General features: G+C 36.8%; 1 protein-coding gene across 1 annotated transcript in view; it reads right to left on the bottom strand.

The window, feature by feature from the left end:
- The window catches only part of LOC150095419 (pikachurin-like), a 497,499-nt gene that overhangs the window by 89,473 nt on the left and 389,001 nt on the right, over positions 1-19,025 (bottom strand). Inside the window, exon 10 of the mRNA XM_090409767.1 lies at positions 8,508-8,688. Coding sequence (XP_090265893.1) covers positions 8,508-8,688 — 181 coding nt within the window. The remainder of the gene's footprint in view (positions 1-8,507; positions 8,689-19,025) is intronic.

Below are 19,025 nucleotides of genomic sequence, written 5' to 3'. Positions count from 1 at the left end.
AATTATTTCTAAGACGTAGATTACTTCAGATATAGCACCCAGAAGCATAAGTAAAAATATTTAGATTATTTTAAGAAAAAGAAACTAAAATAATACTACTGAACTTTCTTTTGTGTGGTATGCATATACCACAATATTATGAGGTGAAATATAAACAATTTTATGAGGTGAAAATATAGCATAGTATTTCTAAAATTTCAAATCATTTCAGCAGACAGTAGAACAGCTGGTTTTAGATTGCAAAGAAATAGTGCAGAATTAGAAGCTTCAGGGTACAACAATCTTATTGCCTTATTTCTTTTGTCGAAACGGTAAAAGAAGTAATAGATTTTGAATACTGTCTAGAAACGTTTTCTAACCTGTAGAAATTTAGAGTGGTTATGTAATTGAATTCCAGGAGAGGATGGGGAGGGGGTAAGCATTAGCAAATATTCAAAATGAGCATAAATGCTGAATTATTCTGTATATGATATCCTTCATATTATATTTTCAACATATCTACGGTGGTAACGCATTGGATATTATAGTAATGTGCATCCTACAAAAAAAAAAAAAAAAGGCTAAAAATCCCTGCTAAAACATCATTGGATATAAATTCTCGATACCAAAAAGATTCACAATCGGAAACCGAGTTATGCAATATAACATTGTTTGTTGTTCATAAAACAAAAAAAAAATCGTTTCTAGAACTGATGTGATAATCCATATAACGGTATTTTGCTAGGAAAGAAAGCAAAAGGTCATATTTATTTCAATAAATATTATTTAAAAATATAAATACGTTACATAATATGTTCCATGCAAACATCTGAAAAATTCGCGAAAAAAGTTGTTTCTATATTGGAACAACCAGTGCAACTGTTCCGTTGCAGTGATTTGAAGAATAAATTTAAAATACAGCAGAATTTGCTACTACTAAATAGATTCATTGCAAAAGCTGATCGATGGTCATTTCAGGATTGATTATTTTCGCACATGTGAAATTCGTTTCAAATTTTGCGAAGAAACACAATAAATCATTTTAGAGGCAAAAAAGTCAAATATTTTAGGACAGTAAAGAAAATTCCAAATAAAACAGTGTGTGTAAAGACAGGTGACACAAACTGTTAGTCAGACACTAACAGTTAATCCACGAATGGCTCTAAAATAACCATAAAGGGATTAACGGTGGAGGGAGGTAATGGCATGATGAAAGGGACAATGTCGATGAAGTTTTGATCCATGCAGAATGCTATGGTGGGGTGGATATTTCATCCACCTCAGCCGGTAGGGAGGTTAAGCATCCTTTCTTACATTTGGTCTCTTCAATTATCAGTCTCCTTATACTTTCTCATTCCGGAGAAACTCCAAATTTTCTAGCCATTTCTCCATGTAAGCCTAATAAGGCTGGTTGTGAAAAAAAGGATCGAGATGCACTATTCTTCACTGATATTTCAATGATGTGGTTTTTAAACTTCTCTGGCATCATTGTTATGGTACTTTGTTAGGTGTAAAGAATCTTGGTAGTGTGTCTTGCCTCTAGTAGATTTCTGATCTTTCTTTAGCCCTGAAGTAGAGGGAATGTTTTTATTGCTATCTTTCTCATTCACAGCCTCTAACACTTTAAGATGAAAATGCTGCAAGCATCTTTTTAAATTTGATGCTTTTGTAGGTGCATTTTTATCAGAACCACAAAAACTACTAATTTTTGCATCATATGCTTTTTTACAAATCATCATCATCTATAATACATTGATACACACAATATTTCCCATCTGTTGCTATTGTAGTGTTCAAAAACAGAGGACTTTGTTGACACTTTTTTTTTTTTTTTTTTTCCCACTGCCAATTTTTTCATGTGGTGTTGCTTTTGCTAATATAATATATAAATGATCATAAAATATGTTTCATTTTGAAATTTGCAAGGAACTTGAACTTAAAATATATCCTGAAAATATAACCTGAAAAAAAAAAATAGTTTGATCAAATTATTATCCGTGAAATAGAAATTTTTTTTGAAAATCGCTTCCGACCCCAAGCCAAGAATCGCTTCTGACTCCACAACTCTGGTTTAGGGAACATATTGCAAAGATGGTGAAGGTCAGCCAGAGGACTGCTGCAATACTGAGAAGGACACTGACCAGCAGAGAAAGAAAGAAAGAAAAGTGTGGATTCCTCTGTATAAAGCCTGATCAGGCCATATCTGGATTACTGTGCCCAGATTTGGTTGCTCACTGGGATTTGAAGAGGATTAATTAACCTTAGAGAGGGTACAAAGACAGAATACCAAAATGATATTAGAACTGTACAATGTTTGTTGTGGAGATAGACTGAGGGCATGAAGACTGCAAAGTTGGTGGTTAAAAGATGAAGAAGATGTGATATAATTGAGAGATTTACAGTTGAAAGGTAAAGGGTTGAGGGACGACACTCCAGTTTTTTCATATGGTAGAATAAGAGAAAGAGCAAGGACAAGTGGCCATCCCTGGAAGTTACAAATGACTTTATCATCTGTGGTAAATTTTGTTTCTTTCAAGTGTTAAGTTTCAAGTTTTAAATATTCTGGGAATAGGAAATAGTCAGATGGGACCTTGGATTTGTGAGCAGGACCATTTGTGAGAAAAATGCTATGGGAAAACAGAGCCTCTGCTCAGTTTTCCCATAGCATTTTCCCTTCAGTATCTCCTTCAGTTCCTTCAGGGCTGTTGAATAAACTGCTGCTGTAACAGTTCCACCTTTTTATTTTTGAGGTACTTGGTAAGGATTACACTATCCATATCCCAAAAGACAATGACAAGAAATCCTTCCCTGCTGTTTCGGTTCAAAACTTCTTTGGTTGTGGAGAACCTTTGTGTCTCCACTCCAATGACTGTTGTTTGGTCTCTGGCTCATAGTGATGAAGCCATGTTTCATCAACAGTCACAATACAAGCTAAAATTTTGCACTTGATTTCTCAAAATGACCCAAAATCCCTTGAGATGACTGCACACATTTTTTTTTTTCTCTCTCTCTCTCTTTTGGTCAGCATTCAAACATTTGGGGACCCACTTTGCTGAGAGCTTCTGCATGTTCAGATGTTAGTGGATAATGACCCCAACTCGTTCCCTGGATATCCCCCAGAGTCTTTGCAATGTTTTGTCTGGTATTCATTTATCATCAAGGAGCATGCACTGCATCAGTGTTTCAGGTGTGATCGCTGTGGAAGGTCTTTCTGACCTGGTGGTATCTGTTGTCTCAGGTTACCCAGTTTTAAACCCTGGTCACCGATCTGGCAACTGTTGGATATGCTAGGGCACAGTCCCCTAAAGTCGCACACAAAGTTTGATAAATCTCAGTTGTACACGTTTCTTGCAGCACAAAAAACTTGATGACAGCCCCCACCTCTGTGTCTTTGAATTTCTTCAAAACCTCTATCATGTCTTCTTAAATATCCTAAAAGAAAAGAAGACATGTCAGAAGTTTTAACCCATGTTTCACCAAATTATTACAATCTGATGAAACATGGGGTTTAAAGGGCTGTATGATATGTTCTTTCTTGTGGTCATATCAGTTGCTTTAATATAATTTTTGTTCTAGGTATTTATCAGAATTTTTCAGCCCCTCCATATTAAAAAAAACTCCCTAGGGTTTTTTTTGGCTTGATTAGCTAACTGCTGTTCATACTGCACATTTGCTAACCAATCACCCTCCTTGTCTGTTCTTTGTACTCCTAATGCAACTGATTATTACCACATCTTATGTTGCCTCCATAATGCCTTCTTCCTCTGCATGTCATGCTTAATCTCTTCATTCATACCATTTCACATCTACTTTATTTAACCTTCTGACCCTTGGAACACACAAGGGAAAAATACAGGAATGGATTGATGAAAATGGGATACTGTACAGAGGACAGCATGGCTTTGTGAAGGGTAGATCATGCCTCAGTAACTTGCTCAAGTTTTATAACAAGGTGACGGCTGAACTGGATAAGGGAAATGGGTTTACAGTGATACTGCTGGACCTGGCAAAGGCGTTTGACAGGATACCACATGGAATTCTAATCCGTAAACTACAACATATGGGAATGGATATAGGGTTGGTGAGATGGATAGCTGGGTGGTTGATGGAGAGATATCAAAGAGTAGTTTATTCAGGAGTAGAGTCCAAAAAACGGCCTGTGACTAGTGGTGTGCCACAGGGTTCTGTTCTTGGACCACTGCTGTTTAATCTGTTCATTAACGATATAGGGAATGGTCTAAGTGGGACAGTTCATTTGTTCGCTGATGATGCAAAGTTGGGTAGGGCGATAGTGAATGCAGAAGATGTCAAAGTCTTGCAAGATGACTTAGATAGATTGGAGTTCTGGACTAAGGAGAATGGATGTCAATTTAATGTGACAAAATGTAAGGTTATGCATTTCGGAGTGAAAAGATTAGCAGCAGTATACCACATTGGTGGAACTGTACTCCAAGAGATTGATGAGGCCAGGGACTTGGGAGTGTTGGTGGATAGGGAGATGAAGTTTAGGGGGCACATTGCGAAAGTAGCTAAATCAGCTCATCAACTCACTTGGTTGTTGAAAAATACCTTGACGAGCAGAGAAAAACAAGTTATTGTACCTCTGTACCGAGCCCTGATAAGACCTCATCTCGACTACTGTGCCCAGATTTGGTCACCTCTGTTCCTTCTTGATGGGGAGGAGGTTGAGAGGATCCAGAGGCGAGTGACTAAGATGATAGCAGGTCTATGGAATGAACCATATGAGAACAGGTTGAAGATTTGTGGGTTGCAGAAACTAGTTGATAGGCGAAAAAGGGGAGATATGATTGAGACATTCAAATTGCTAAAAGGATTCTATAGGATTAATTCAGATGATATTTTTGAGATCAGGACTGGTGGTTGGAGAACTAGGGGACACCCATGGAAGCTGGGCAAGAGCGTGGTTAGCAGGGGTGTTAGAGCTGGGTTCTTTACTTTTAGAGTGGTAAATGAGTGGAATAAGCTGCCAGAGTCTGTTGTGGGTGCTATGACAGTGAGCGAGTTCAAGGCAAGGTATGATAGATACTGTGAGAATGTTGAACAGCTGTGTGAACATGATGTTTAGGGCCTCCCTCAATGAGTCTAAGGACTCCTGGAGTAGCCCGTGGTAATAATAATAATAATAATTTAAACATTGCTTCTGCTAGATGGTTCTTAAATAGCACCTAAGCAGCACTGATCTCCTTTCCACCCGACTCCCCATTCCATGCTATGGCTGCAAGCTGTCCCCTGAACTTCTCATAATCACCAGCCTTGTAGTTCCACATATATGCTTTCCTAACAGAAGTCCTCATTTATCAGTAACTCACTTATCTGGTAATCACTTCATGATTACTTTCACCAACTGGAGAGAGAGAGATTTGAAATCTCATTTATAATGATATCCTCTGATGAGGTGATCAAATCCAACATTCCTGGGTACTCAAGTGCTCTCTGTTACATACTGCCTGAGGTTGTTATCCCTCAAAAACTCAAGAAATTCATCTTCTTTACTTCTGTTTGCTATCTCATCATCCCAGTCTTCTTCTTTTCAGCCTTTTTCTGTCCACTGCTAGATAAAGGCCTCCTCCAGTTCTTTCCACCTTTCTCTGTTCTTGGCAATGGTTGACCAATCTATATTAGTCAACCATTACCAAGCACAACCATTGCCAATCATCCCACTCTATAGTGCCATAATTAAAATCACACCCATAATGATCACTTTTTTTCTGTTTGCTTGAATTTGCTTATACATTTCATAGTCATTACCCTTCACATTGCCAGGTCTATAGCAATATCCAACTAAGTATTTCATTCTATTCACCATTATCTCACACCATACTACCTCAAAATCACTGTCATTATTACCCCCTCCCCACATCTCTGCATTGTATGGTAGAGATGCAAGAGAAGGCGGTTCTATCAATCAACAGCTCCACATCCCTTTTTTACCCTTTTTATCTTCATTAAAAACATCATACCTTACGTCTCTATTCAAGTGCCTTCACAGAAAAATTTTGTAAAAATGATAGAACATTGTGCTCTTTGACTGGAAAAAACCTGCATTTGATTCTTGTCATGATATGAATTTTTTTGATTGAAGGTGAGTTTGAATGATCTCATATGGATAAGATAGCAGTGTTTTTCCTCCTTGATGCTAACATTTTTCATCCTACATACAGGCAAACAGCCAGAGATATTACACAATTTACAGAGAAAAAATACTGTTGGTGGATGTAGATGGAAGATTAACTAGTGAAAACAATTAGGTTGTGTGAGATAGTGTCCTTTGACTCCTTGAAGTGTCGCATAATAATAATGTATTGTTTACACATTTTCATTGTCTTTTGGCATTACCTTTGCTTTTTAAAATTTCATTACAGTAATGACTGCTTTTCCTTTCAATTTTTAACTGACCCGAGGATATTTTTTCTACTTTTTATACAGCTTTATGTAGTTTATTATGGCTTCACAGGTTTGACACTGTCTCCTTGAAGAAATATATTTCAGTGTTCTATTGCAGTATTTCATATATTAATGAATTTGCAGTAAATCTTATCAACATGGGTTTCACATTTTATCCGTTTCCAGAAAATAGTATTTAATTCATATTTTAATTCTGTGATACTCTGTAATTTATTCTAGGGTATTGGACATTGCCATCTTCATTATCTTTAGGTGCTAATTGCAAATTAATTTTGATGGCTATTGGAAAGTGACCTGTGATTGGGTGATTTAACACTGCTGTCTGAATTTGATTTGCACTCTAGATCCTAACTATTCCATGATGTGCAGCCCTCAACTTCTTTTGTTGTAATATTTATGTATTGTTCAAGTCCATCCAAAAATGCAGAAATGGAAAATGGCAATTTTTCATTTCTGGTCCTTTGATTTTTTCAGTAAGTCCAGCTATGGTACAAAAGGAAAAAAAAAAAATCTTTTTGGTAGATACATATTCCACAGTATACTACTACTACTATGTATGTCAATTAGTCCAGTTTCTCTGGACTAATTGACTCATTTGCATCTGAGTGCTGGTCAACACAGGAATGTTAACTGCTGTGAGATAAAGGCTTTTTTTTGCTTCTTCCAGTAACTCTTTCATATTTCCTTTCATTCCACATTGTCACCTTTCATATTATTCATACTGCCAATACAACCAGTTCTCTCACTTTCCCTCACTGTATTCTAACAGTGTTACCACTAACATCCTGATCACTGCACTTGGACAACACAAGTTTTGTCACACTTGCATCAGGTACATCTCTTATTATAAAATAACCATGTGATACTCTTTCCATGCTTTCTAATTCTCATTTGGTCATATTCTTTTCTCTTTCCTTTAGCCTCTGCTTTCTTTCTCTTCTCTGCAGATATAGATTCTTTGGAGATCTTCAGTAGTGTGATATAAAGACACAACTTATATTAAGAACATTACCCAGCTATTTAATTTATACTTTGTGTTCAGAAAATGGATCTCTCAAATGTAATATATTTTTCTCCTAATTTTTTTGTTTTTGTGTAGCACAATATGCTTCTATACATGCCAATGAGGTTTTAGAATAATTGCGGTGCAGAAATAATTCTAACAAAAAGCAGGCTTTCAGCTGCAGTTGTCCTCCTTTTGCATAAGGTCATGTTAACTTGATTTTTTCAAATTTTTTTTTACTTATTATTTTTTGGACATGAATCCCACCCCAAGAAATATTGTAAACCTATGGTGCATAAGGGCATGGATGGGCTAAAGTTTAGATAATCCAGAAGCCCTGTTGTATAGACAAATGGAACTTTTTTCCCCAAGTCATTTATTTAATCCTCCATAATGTCCACAGTGTAACCACATTACACTGTAGACATTGTTCTTTACATTACACTGAACTGCCTATAACTTAAATAAAGGGAAATGCAAAAAGTAACTCAAAAATGGATGAAGCTGATATTTAAATAATATCCCAGAGATGGAAAGAGATCTTCAAGAAGACTAAATAGACAGTTGGAAGATGAGATGGCTGGAACTCAATGGATAGAAAAAGCTCAAAATAGGATAGAATGGACAGCAGTTGACAGAAAATGGCTGATGATGATGATGATGACTGTCATAAGATCTTATAAATCCCTGATATGTATAAGATGAAATATGATATTTCTCTGTTTCTGAAGAGTAGAACATCTTACTTTAAGAATGTTGTAATGAGTTTTGCTCTGTTAGAATCTGTAATGCCATCCCATAGCCAGAAGACATATATTGTCAGAATGAGCATATTTGCATGCAGCACTGAGCAGTCACCTCATTACCTCAAACATACTTAGGCATATGTTGAATGGATTAAACTTCCTAAATGAGAGCAAAAGGATTATGGTATTACAAGCAGTCTGTCCTTAGTGTAATGTCATTATATTGAATCGTAATACAATTTTTTAAATCTGTAGTAAAAAAGGTATAAGCAGTAAGATTGAGAATTCCAAACAAGGTGAAATTATATGGACATAAACGAAGTTTATATGACATACAATTAAACACAACTCACCATTTTCACAATTGTTTCCAGCAAAGCCCAACAGACAGTGGCATGTATAGAAGCCTAATTTAGGTTCACAACTACCTCCATTTTGACATGGTTTATCTACACAGGAATGCTGACAGTTGGCAACATTAACTCCAGAAAGAGCATCCTCTAACATTTTAAGGGGTTTATTGTTAATAATAACCTAAGTAAAACAAAAACAAAGTTCTTAATCTCGCAAATAAAATAATTAGATTTTTTAAAATTTTTTTTTTATTGTTCTTTCAAATATTTACATATGTACAATGATCATCTATTCAGTATATTATTTTACAAGGTTCAGCACTTTGTGCTACATATAATGAGATTTAAATAGTAATGATGATAACAGTTTTTTTTTTATAAAACAATCATAATAATAATTTACAATTATATTGTTCAGAGTTACATAAGTTGTATAATATTACATGTTGTGGTTTACTATTTTTTTTTTTTCAAGTTTGAAAAGGTGTGATTATACAACAGTATTTACACATATGCAATCTGAATATTATGTGTCCTTATTTTCACAAACATACGGTGTAAACTCATGATTTACTTTTAAAATAATTTTTTTTTTTTTTACATTGCATGCATTTGTTACAGTTATTATATACATTACATTCATTTGTTTACATATGATACATTACTTACATTTGTTTACATGTGATATTTACATTACGTACATTGGTTTACATATAATACATACATTGGTTTTCTTGCGATACGTACATTACATGCATTTGGTTACATATGATACATCTTAGATGAGAACTAATTTTTTTTCCTTTCATCCTCGAAGCTTAAATGTAAGCTTATCTGAGGATGACACCAGTTGGTTATTATGGGTTGTTTTTTTTTTTTTGCTGTGTTAGGATGCTACGGAATCTATGATTGAGAAATTCACACGCGCGCACTCACACGCACCCACACCCACCCACAAACACACACAATAAATTGGAATGTACTGATGCGTCGCTGAACTGGAAGCCTGAGCGAATATATTGTGTTTCATTAAGTTTGTATGGTATTTTGGGTGCGTATTTCTTGTTCGTAGTATGTCCTTAGAGCTCTTTTCAGGTTATTGTAGTTTGTAAGGTTTCTGTATTCAAAAGGTAATTTGTTTATCATGTCTGGGATGTAGAAGTTTCGCGTGGCCTTTCGATAGTGATTATTGTATTTATATGTGATATAATTAGTAGTCTGAGGTCTTGTTATACGGTATGTATTTCTAACTGTCCTGTAGTTGGCATCGAAATAATGTTTTAGCAAGGCTGCATAGTGACATAAATGTTTTGCTGTCAGTATTCTGTGTTCTGCCATTGCAATGTTTATAAGGTCGTGATTTTCTCTTTGTTCCCAAAAGATCAGTTTTGTCATTTTGTACTGTAGCGACATTAATCTATTTAATTTGTAGGGTGCACAGAAAGCATACGTTGTTATAGCGTATCTTAGTATATTTTGGAATAGTGCTTTGTATATTAGTGTTTTTAGTTATAATTTTCATATAAATAATAGTTGCATTTTGTTATTCTAGAGAAAAGAATTTCAAACTCAAAGTAGTTCATCAGATCAGCCACTGCATCTTTAGGACATAGATGCAGTGAGTAGGGTGTTCTCAACTTATTTTGCATTTTCTGCAGAGGGGGCTGGACCCATTACTTTTCTCCACCAAAAATTTACTTCTTGTTTTGGTTTCACTTTTCAGACCCAACAAATTTCATTTTTATCTATGACATCCTTATCTTGTTCAAGCCTCTCAACTAGATGGAAGCCTATTCTTAAATCTATATGACTTGATCAAAAATATTTAGATGAACTGAGTACTTAATATTTTCTTCAATGCACTATGTATATTCTACCATTGGCAGTTGGATTTTTAAAAACAGCACCCATGCATTATCATAAATAAAGCAGCACAAAAATATCATCAAAAATAGAGTTCTGTATTGAACTATTTCCAGTGGATAAACTGTGAAAATAGTTTCATGTATGTAAAAAAAAATAAATAAATAAAAAAACTATGGACTATGAAGATGAATGAAAACCATTAAAATATTAGGGTGTGTGAGATGTAAGATTATAGGCTGGAGCATTTGAACAAAGAATTTGAATAAACGCATGCACGCAAAAAAGTTGGAAATGTTAAAAATAAAAATGAGATGAAAGAACTTATGCAGGAAGTGGTGGTAATGTAGAGTGAAATGAGGTGTGTGTGGAAGATGAAATTAATTGTTTTAAGAAACAGTAGGCAGATGTGACTGAAAGGGAGGAGGTTTGTCAAATAACCCATTTTAGCCCACCTATGGTGCTGATGTAGTATAGATTTACAACCTTTTGTGAGTGGGACTCACAAAAAAAAAAAAAAAAAAAAATTAATTATTATCAGGAGTCAAAAGACTCATTGCAGGAGGTCCTTCCTAGGAAATACAAGTCTATCAAGACTCATCGTGGGAGGTCCCTCCTAGGAAACACAAAGTCTATCATACCACTCCATACATTAATTGACCCTTCTCGCTCTCACCACTCTATCAGGCAATACATTCCACGGTTCAACCAACCTCCATGCAAAGAAGCCACTCCTCACCCTCTTGCTCACAGTTTCCTTTTGTAACTTCCAGGGATGGCCCCCTTGTAATGACTCCTTCCCATTGTTCAACCAAGCGAAAGAACTCCGCAGTGTCAACCCTGTAACCACCTCTCAACAGAAAAGTCTTAATCATATCACCTCTCTTTCTTCTATCCACCAACCTCTGCAGTCCACACCCCATCAGCTGATCCTCATAACTAACATCGTACAATCCTGAAACTGTCTTTGTTATCCGCCTCTGTACCTTTTCCACAGTTTAATTTATCCCCTTCAAATCCTGTGGATCAAATCTGAGAACAATAGTCTAAGTGTGGTCTGATCAGGGTCTTATACAACAGAATGATAACTCTTTTATCTCTGCAGGTCAGCGTCCTTCTCATTATTGCAGCAATCCTTTGTGTTACCTTCACCACCATTGCAATATGTCCCTTAAATTTCAGGTTTCTATCAATCATCAACCCCAGATCTCTTGTCTCCCCTACTTCCTCCAGTTTAACTCCTCCCATAGAGTATGCAGCATCCCAAACCTCAAGACCTTACATTTTGCTGCATTAAACTGAAACTTCCATTCGTTTGCCCATCTGTCCGGCTTATTCAAATCCTCTTGCATGACTACCACATCTGCACTATTATTAATAACCCTTCCCAGCTTCACATCATCTGCAAACAACTGAATATCCCCCTGCAATCCACTGACAATGTCATTCATATAAAGGTTAAACAATACAGTTCCAAGTACTGAGCCCTGTGGGACCCCACTTGTAACTCTCTGCCTCCTTGAAACTGCCCCATCATACACAACTCTCTGATACCTATCGGATAGCTAATCCTGAATCCAGTTGACCAACCTGACATCCAAACCGATGTGCTGCAACTTAAATATCAGCTAATCATGTGGGACCCTGTCAAATACCTTCGCTAAATCAAAGAAAATGGCAGTATTTGCCTTCCCCTCATCTACTGCTCTTGTAACTTTATTATAAAAGGCTAGCATATTACTAAACAAAGAGTGCCCCCTAACAAATCCATGTTGTCTCTCACAGATAACATTATCCTCATCTGCCCAATGTTGTATATGGTCCCTAACTAATTTCTCCAAGATCTTAACAACTACTGATGACACACAAACTGGCCTATAATTAGACACTTCCAGTCTGCCCTTATGCAATGGCACTATCTTACCTTCCTTCCATTCCCTGGGCACCTTTCCCATAGCCAGACTTTCATTGAAAAGCCAGGTCAAAGGAGCTGCCAGTTCCTTGGCACATTCTCTCAAAACTCGTGGTGAAATACCATTCAGTCCCACAGCTTTATTGACATCCAGAGTACTCAGTATTTGGAACAAATTCTCCTCCTGCACCTCTAAACCTCGAACCTGCCCTATCCCTCTAGTATTAAAATTTACTCCTCAAGGATGAAATACGCCAATAAAGTGTTCATTGAACAATTCTACAATTCCTCTACATCAGTCACTCTATTCCCATTTTTATCCCACAATGTCATTCTTCCACAATCATTTCTCTTCCTACTGGCCACATAGCTAAAAAATTCCATAGGATTTTCTTTGGATCTTAGGGGAAATCTCTTCTCATATTCCAGTTTCGCCTTCCTTACCATACTAGTCACTCTCCTGGCCTGTGTCTTATATTCTTCATGCATCTGCTCTTCACCTGTCTCCTTATATCTCTTCCATAGCCTCTTTTTTGCATGTAACTCCTGTTTAATATTGTTTGTCATCCACTTTACTCCAAATTGTGTCCTCTTCTTCACTCGTGGAATACAGCTCACCATTGCTGCTAACAAATATTCCTTCACAATTTCCCAAGCACTAATAATATTCCGGACTTCCAATTCCTCCCTCCATGAAACTTCCCCAAGTTGACATCTAAGACTATTATAATCACCTGCTTTATAATATCATATATGTTCCCATCTCTTTGATACTCCTGCATGTCTATTCATTTTCCATGTCAAAACCACATGGTCACTCTCTCCAACTGGTGGGAGAGATGTCATCTCAGTTATTATCAGGTCTTCTGATGCTATAACCAAATCCAAAACTCTTGAACCTCTTGTTCCCTCTATTACATGTTGCCCAAGATTTTGTCCCTCAAGAATTCTAGAAATTCCATTCCCTTATTGCTACATGCATCTTTCTCTCCCGAATTTATACTGCTGTAGTTAAAATCTCCCATAACAATCATTCTTCTTGTACTTTCCAAGCTCAACTGTCTAAACATCTCCTGGTCCCCACCCTCTGTGCTCCTTGGTTTGTAGCAACACCCCACTAAATATCTCGTCTTGCCTATCTCTACTTCACACCATATGCTTTCAAAATCATTAGTGTCACAGCCTTCCAAAGCCTCCACTCTTAGAGGACATAAGTTGTTACTTATCATAAGCAGTACTCCACCACCATGCTTTCCCTTTCTATCCTGCCAAGGCAGAGAGTCATTATTGCAGATTATTGTGATCAAATGCATGATAATAAGAAACAGTGCTATTGGCAGGATGGTCTTGAAGAGAGTTGGATCAGTCATATCTGGAGGAGTATGGAAGTATAGTGATGGGAAGGGAAGGTTGGCAAAGACAAATGATGAGAGCTTAGTCCACCTTTACCACAAGTTGCCTCAGTCCTGAAGATACTTAAGGCACAAACTTTGTTTGCTTATGGATAAAGGATTAAACTAAATTTATTATGGTCTAACCAAGTGGAAAAAACTTCCAACAGCTTTCTCTAAATCCAGAGTAATTTAATAATAAGGTGAGACATCTTTTGGCAACTCGTATAGGTAAATATGACCTCCATTACTTCCACCTTAGTATCACCACCCCTGGATCATTCTGGCTCCCACTGACGAGACCTCAATAAAGATCAAAACTGGTCTGGGTAGTGGCCCTTCCCTTAATGCATAGCATTATACATGTCTGCAAGGAGATGTGCTTTGCATTATGGATGATATTAAGACAAGTGATGAAAGCTTAGTCCACCTTTACCACGAGTTGCCTCAGTCCTGAAGATACTTCAGGCACAAACTTTGTCTGCTTACACTTGGATAAAGGATTAAACTAAATTTATTAAAGTAGCAGACCATGGGATAGTACAGGTGAATAATGCTATTAGCATGGTTTATGGGACTTCACATGGATTGTAATGTTTGTATACTAATGCAAGGAGTAACAGAAATGAAAAAGATATACAGGCATTAATAGAAATAGAGAGATAGGAAGGAAAAGATAATAATTAGAGGAAGAATAATTACAGAAGTGATACTGATGAATTGTGATGGTAACAAAGTGCCAAAGGCTATAGGCGAATTATTTGTTAAGTACTATGTGTATATCCTACTTGTATAAATGATGCTGTGCTGTGTTAGAAATGAACACAGCAAAGGTATGTGAAGTATTGAGTTGCAGTTGTTAATAAGGCTGTAGAAATATGGACATATCACCACATCTGTTTTAGGGAATGTGCAAAAGTGTTGGCTTTGCCCTTGATTTAATTATGAGATGAGAATCTTGCAGCAGGGGAGGCTCCTCAAGAAATGGAAGAGGAATAAAATAGTACAACTATATGAGAATTTTTAAATAATTTTCACAGTTTATATAGAAGCTAATGACTTCGCATTGCTTGCCTTAGTATCCCATGATGCAAAGCACATATCCTTACAGACATGTATAATGCTATGCATTATGGGAAGTGACAAAAATTCAAAAACTCCAGTATATTACATCCATTGTTTGAAAAAAAATTCTATATATTTTTTGTTGCATGTGTAAGCTATAAAAGTTATTTAAATGTCTGGTCAAATTCAAAATGTCTATTTAAATGTCACACCTTATTATTAAAATTCTATGGATTAGAGATAGTTATTGAAAGTTTTTCCACTTGGTTATACTATAAATTGAAGATGCCAAGAATTAAGGATTAAACCAAGAATATAATTTCTTGTATAATTCTCTCTTGTATTTCTTGTATTTCTCTCTAATTTATAATATAACCAAATGGAAAAACTTCCAACAAGTATCTCTTATCCAAAGAATTTTAATAATAAAGAGTGAATCTTTTGGTTACTCATACATGAAAATATGACTTCTGCATTACTTCAACCTTGATATCACCTCTGGGTCTGGCTCTCACTGATGAGACCTCAATAAAGGTCGAAACCAGTCTGGGTAGTGACACTTCCCATAATGCATAGCATTATACATGTCTGTAAGGATATGTGCTTTGCATCATGGGATACTAAGGCAAGCAATGCAAAGTCATTAGCTTCTATATACCAGTTGCCCAGTCCTGAAAATACTTCAGGCATAAACTTTGTTTGCTTACATTTGGATAAAAGATTAAAAAGAATATAATTTCTTGTCATCTTTAATTTACACATATTCCATTAAAATTATTTGTTTATTATATGAGAATGGTGCCAGAAAATATGTTTCTATCACAGACCAGTCTGTATATTTGAAGTTGTACCTAATGTATTGGAGAAAAAACAGTTAGGAATAGAATATAAAATTGGATTGATTGATATACAGTTTTCTACTTGATATGATTAGTATTAGTTTGTAAAAGGCAGGTCTTGTTTTTGCACTCTACCTGCATTTTATGATAAAGTTAACAAGTGCAATCAGATAAAAGGCACTCATATACTGTGATGTACTTGAATTTTGCAAAGGCATCTGATAGATTATTGTAGGATAAACTGGTTAGCAAGCGGGAGGAAGGTAGGGATAAATAATAAGATGAACAGATGGCTGCCTGAATGATACCAGCAAGGATGTAGGAATGTATCCAGTTGCTTACAAGGGTTTCTGCTCATGAGCCCTACTGTTTAACTTATTTGTTGATGATATTTCATACAAACTGACATGAGACATTCAGTTATTTGCTGAGATGCAAAGTTCAGGAGAGATATAAGGAGTGATGCTGATATTGAATCCATTTAGGGAAATTTAAATCAGTGGTTGCCAATAATGGATTCTCAATCTGCAGCCAACTTCACCTATCGGATTTTTCCATTGCTTTTATCCATTCCTTTAGACCAGGGATCGGTAAATCGATGTAGCTATCCAAGGGGTCGATAAATGTCTAGGGATCAAAAGGGGGTCAATAAACACCTAAAACGATTTTGAGTAACACCTAGTAATATGCAATGCCAACTGGCTACTATTCATTAAACACATCCTTCTCATTAACTATTCCAAGTAAATCAATAAAATGTAAGTAAACTTTTAATGTTCTTTATAAATTTCTTTAAGTATTTTCTTTAAATTTCTTTAAATATTTCTTATCGAGAAGTAGTAATGAAGTAAAAGAGTGAAGGAATTATTATTTTTAAATTGAGAAATTATTATTGATAACATTTATTCATTTATTTAACATGATGGGGGTCGATGAGGGATCAAGGATTCCATGAAAAGGGTCAATGGTCTAAAAAGTTTGCCAACCCCTGTTTAAACAGAAGCAATGGAAAGATCTAGAGAAGCTAGTGTTCATTCTTGACATTTCTAAAGCATTCAACTGGGTTTAACCTGTAGTCCTTATAAAGCTACCAGCCTATCATTTGCCCTCAGGCAATTCATAGAGTCAACAGTTTCTTTCTGGATACTTGCTATGTATCATGGCAAATGACTTCTTTTCAGATTATTATTACTATTATTTCGGGCAACTCCAGGGAGTCATTGGACTCATCGAGGGAGGCCCCAAATCATATTCATCACAACTATTTGACATTCATACAGTATCTATCATACCTCGCCTTAAACTCATTCACTGTCACAGCATCCACCACAGACTCAGGGAGCGCATTCCACTCATTCACCACTCTAAAAGTAAAGAACCCAGCTCTAACACCTTTACTAACCACACTTTTGCCCAGTTTCCATGGATGTCCCCTAGTCCTCCCACAACCAGCCCTGTTCTCAAAAATATCTTCTGAATTAATTTTATAGAAACCCTTCAGTAAATTGAATGTCTCAATCATATCTCCCCTCCTCCGCCTATCAACCAATTTTTGCAACCCACAAATCCTCAACCTGTTCTCATACGGTTCATTCCACAGACCTGCTATCATCTTGGTCACTCGCCTCTGGATCCTCTCCACCTCCTCCCCATCAAGAAGAAACCTAGGTGACCAAATCTGAGCTCAGTAGTCTAGATGGGGTCTTATCAAGGCTCGATACAGAGGAACAATAACCTGCTTGTCTCTGCTTGTCAACATATTCTTCAGCAACCAAGTGATTTGATGAGCTGTTTTGGTCACTTTTGCAATGTGTCCCCTAAATTTCAATTCCTTATCTACCAACACTCCTAAATCTCGTGCCTCATCAATTTCCTGGAGCACGGTTCCACCAATGCAGTAAACTGCCGCCAATCTTTTCACCCCAAAATGCATAACCTTACATTTTGCCACATTAAACTGACATCCATTCTCCTTAGCCCAGACCTCCAATCTATCCAAATCATCCTGCAAAATTTTGACGTCATCTGCATTCACTATTGCCCTACCCAACTTCGCATCATCCGCAAACAAATGAACTGTTCCTCTCAGATCATTTCCTATATCATTTATGAACGAATTAAACAGCAGTGGTCCAAGAACAGATCCTTGTGGCACACCACTAGTCACAGGCCGTCTTGTGGACTCTACTCCTGAGTAAACCACTCTCTGATATCTCTCTGTCAACCACCCTCCTATCCATCTCAATTTTCCCTATTTCCCTAACTATATCTGAGTACTACCTCATGTTTCTGTACTTTCACTTATACTCTTCCTTCTACATATTACAAAGTTCGGCCATAAATACTGTTACAATTTCTGCACACCATCGCACTGCCCACAGAATTCTGTGAACCCAGTTCCATTAGTGGTACTGTGCATAGTCAACATTTGCGTTTTTATTTCTCTTTCTCTACTGAGAGAGTTGTCTAGCTGTATGGGTTAACATACAGTTGGAAGATTATGAGAACTGTGTAGCTATAATAGTACTTCACAAGGTGCAGCCACCTGTTATTTTTAACATACTAAAAACACTCAGGATCAGTAGGATGTTTATGTATATGGCTACCAAAGAACAGGCCAACTGCATTGTATTAGGATACAAGGTGTTGTGTCCTAATACAATGCAGACACAACACCTTGTGAGCGCTGGGAAGGCATGCCTCCACCATAATCCTGTGAGAATGCAGAAAGTGATGGCATGAGAGATGAACATTTATGGTGTTACACGTACTAACTGATGACCTGGGGGATGCGAGCCTATCATCATTCTACTGAACACTTCCTAATACCACAACTTATGTGGTAGAGAGTGATAAAATCAAAGGTAGTTCTCTGGCAGTACGAACAATAGACACAGAGATATCCTCTTTACAGATAAGATTTTTACCATTGAAGAGTCATTTAACCACTAAACCACTCAGGTATATGTCCTAAATGATCACACTGCATATGCTATAACACCCAGGATTCAGAGAGGTCATCACCCTGCATCAGTGATGGTTTGGTGGGATGATGTATCGGTATCTAAATTGCATTTCTGAGAGAAAGCAGTTAAAACTTTCACCAAAGTGCATCAAGATGCTGTACTGGAACCTGTGGTAGGGCCACTGAACATCACCTAGTTTCATGGTAGGCAATGGACCTTCCAACAGGACTCAGCCCCTGCACATGAGGCGAGGAAAACACAACAGTGACTGGAAGTGAATGTGCCTGACCACATATCACCATCTGATTGGTCCATCTGGGAGTCCCAATCTGAATCTGTTGGACTTCAAAATGTGGTCAGCTTGAGAGAGTAGCCTGCAAGAAATGACACTTGTGCATTGCTAGCCTGAAGGTAGATTTGAAGCGATCATTGGCAATGTTTCCATTGGGTATTGTGCATGTTGCCATTGATATGTGGCCTCA

The sequence above is a fragment of the Typopeltis vanoorti genome, chromosome 20, assembly GCF_054136105.1.
Source record: "Typopeltis vanoorti isolate ZY-2024b chromosome 20, IOZ_Tvanoo_1.0, whole genome shotgun sequence".
Taxonomy (NCBI): Eukaryota; Metazoa; Arthropoda; class Arachnida; order Uropygi; family Thelyphonidae; genus Typopeltis; species Typopeltis vanoorti.
Note: the sequence above shows the minus strand (reverse complement) of the source record. Positions and strands in the feature narration are given on the sequence as shown.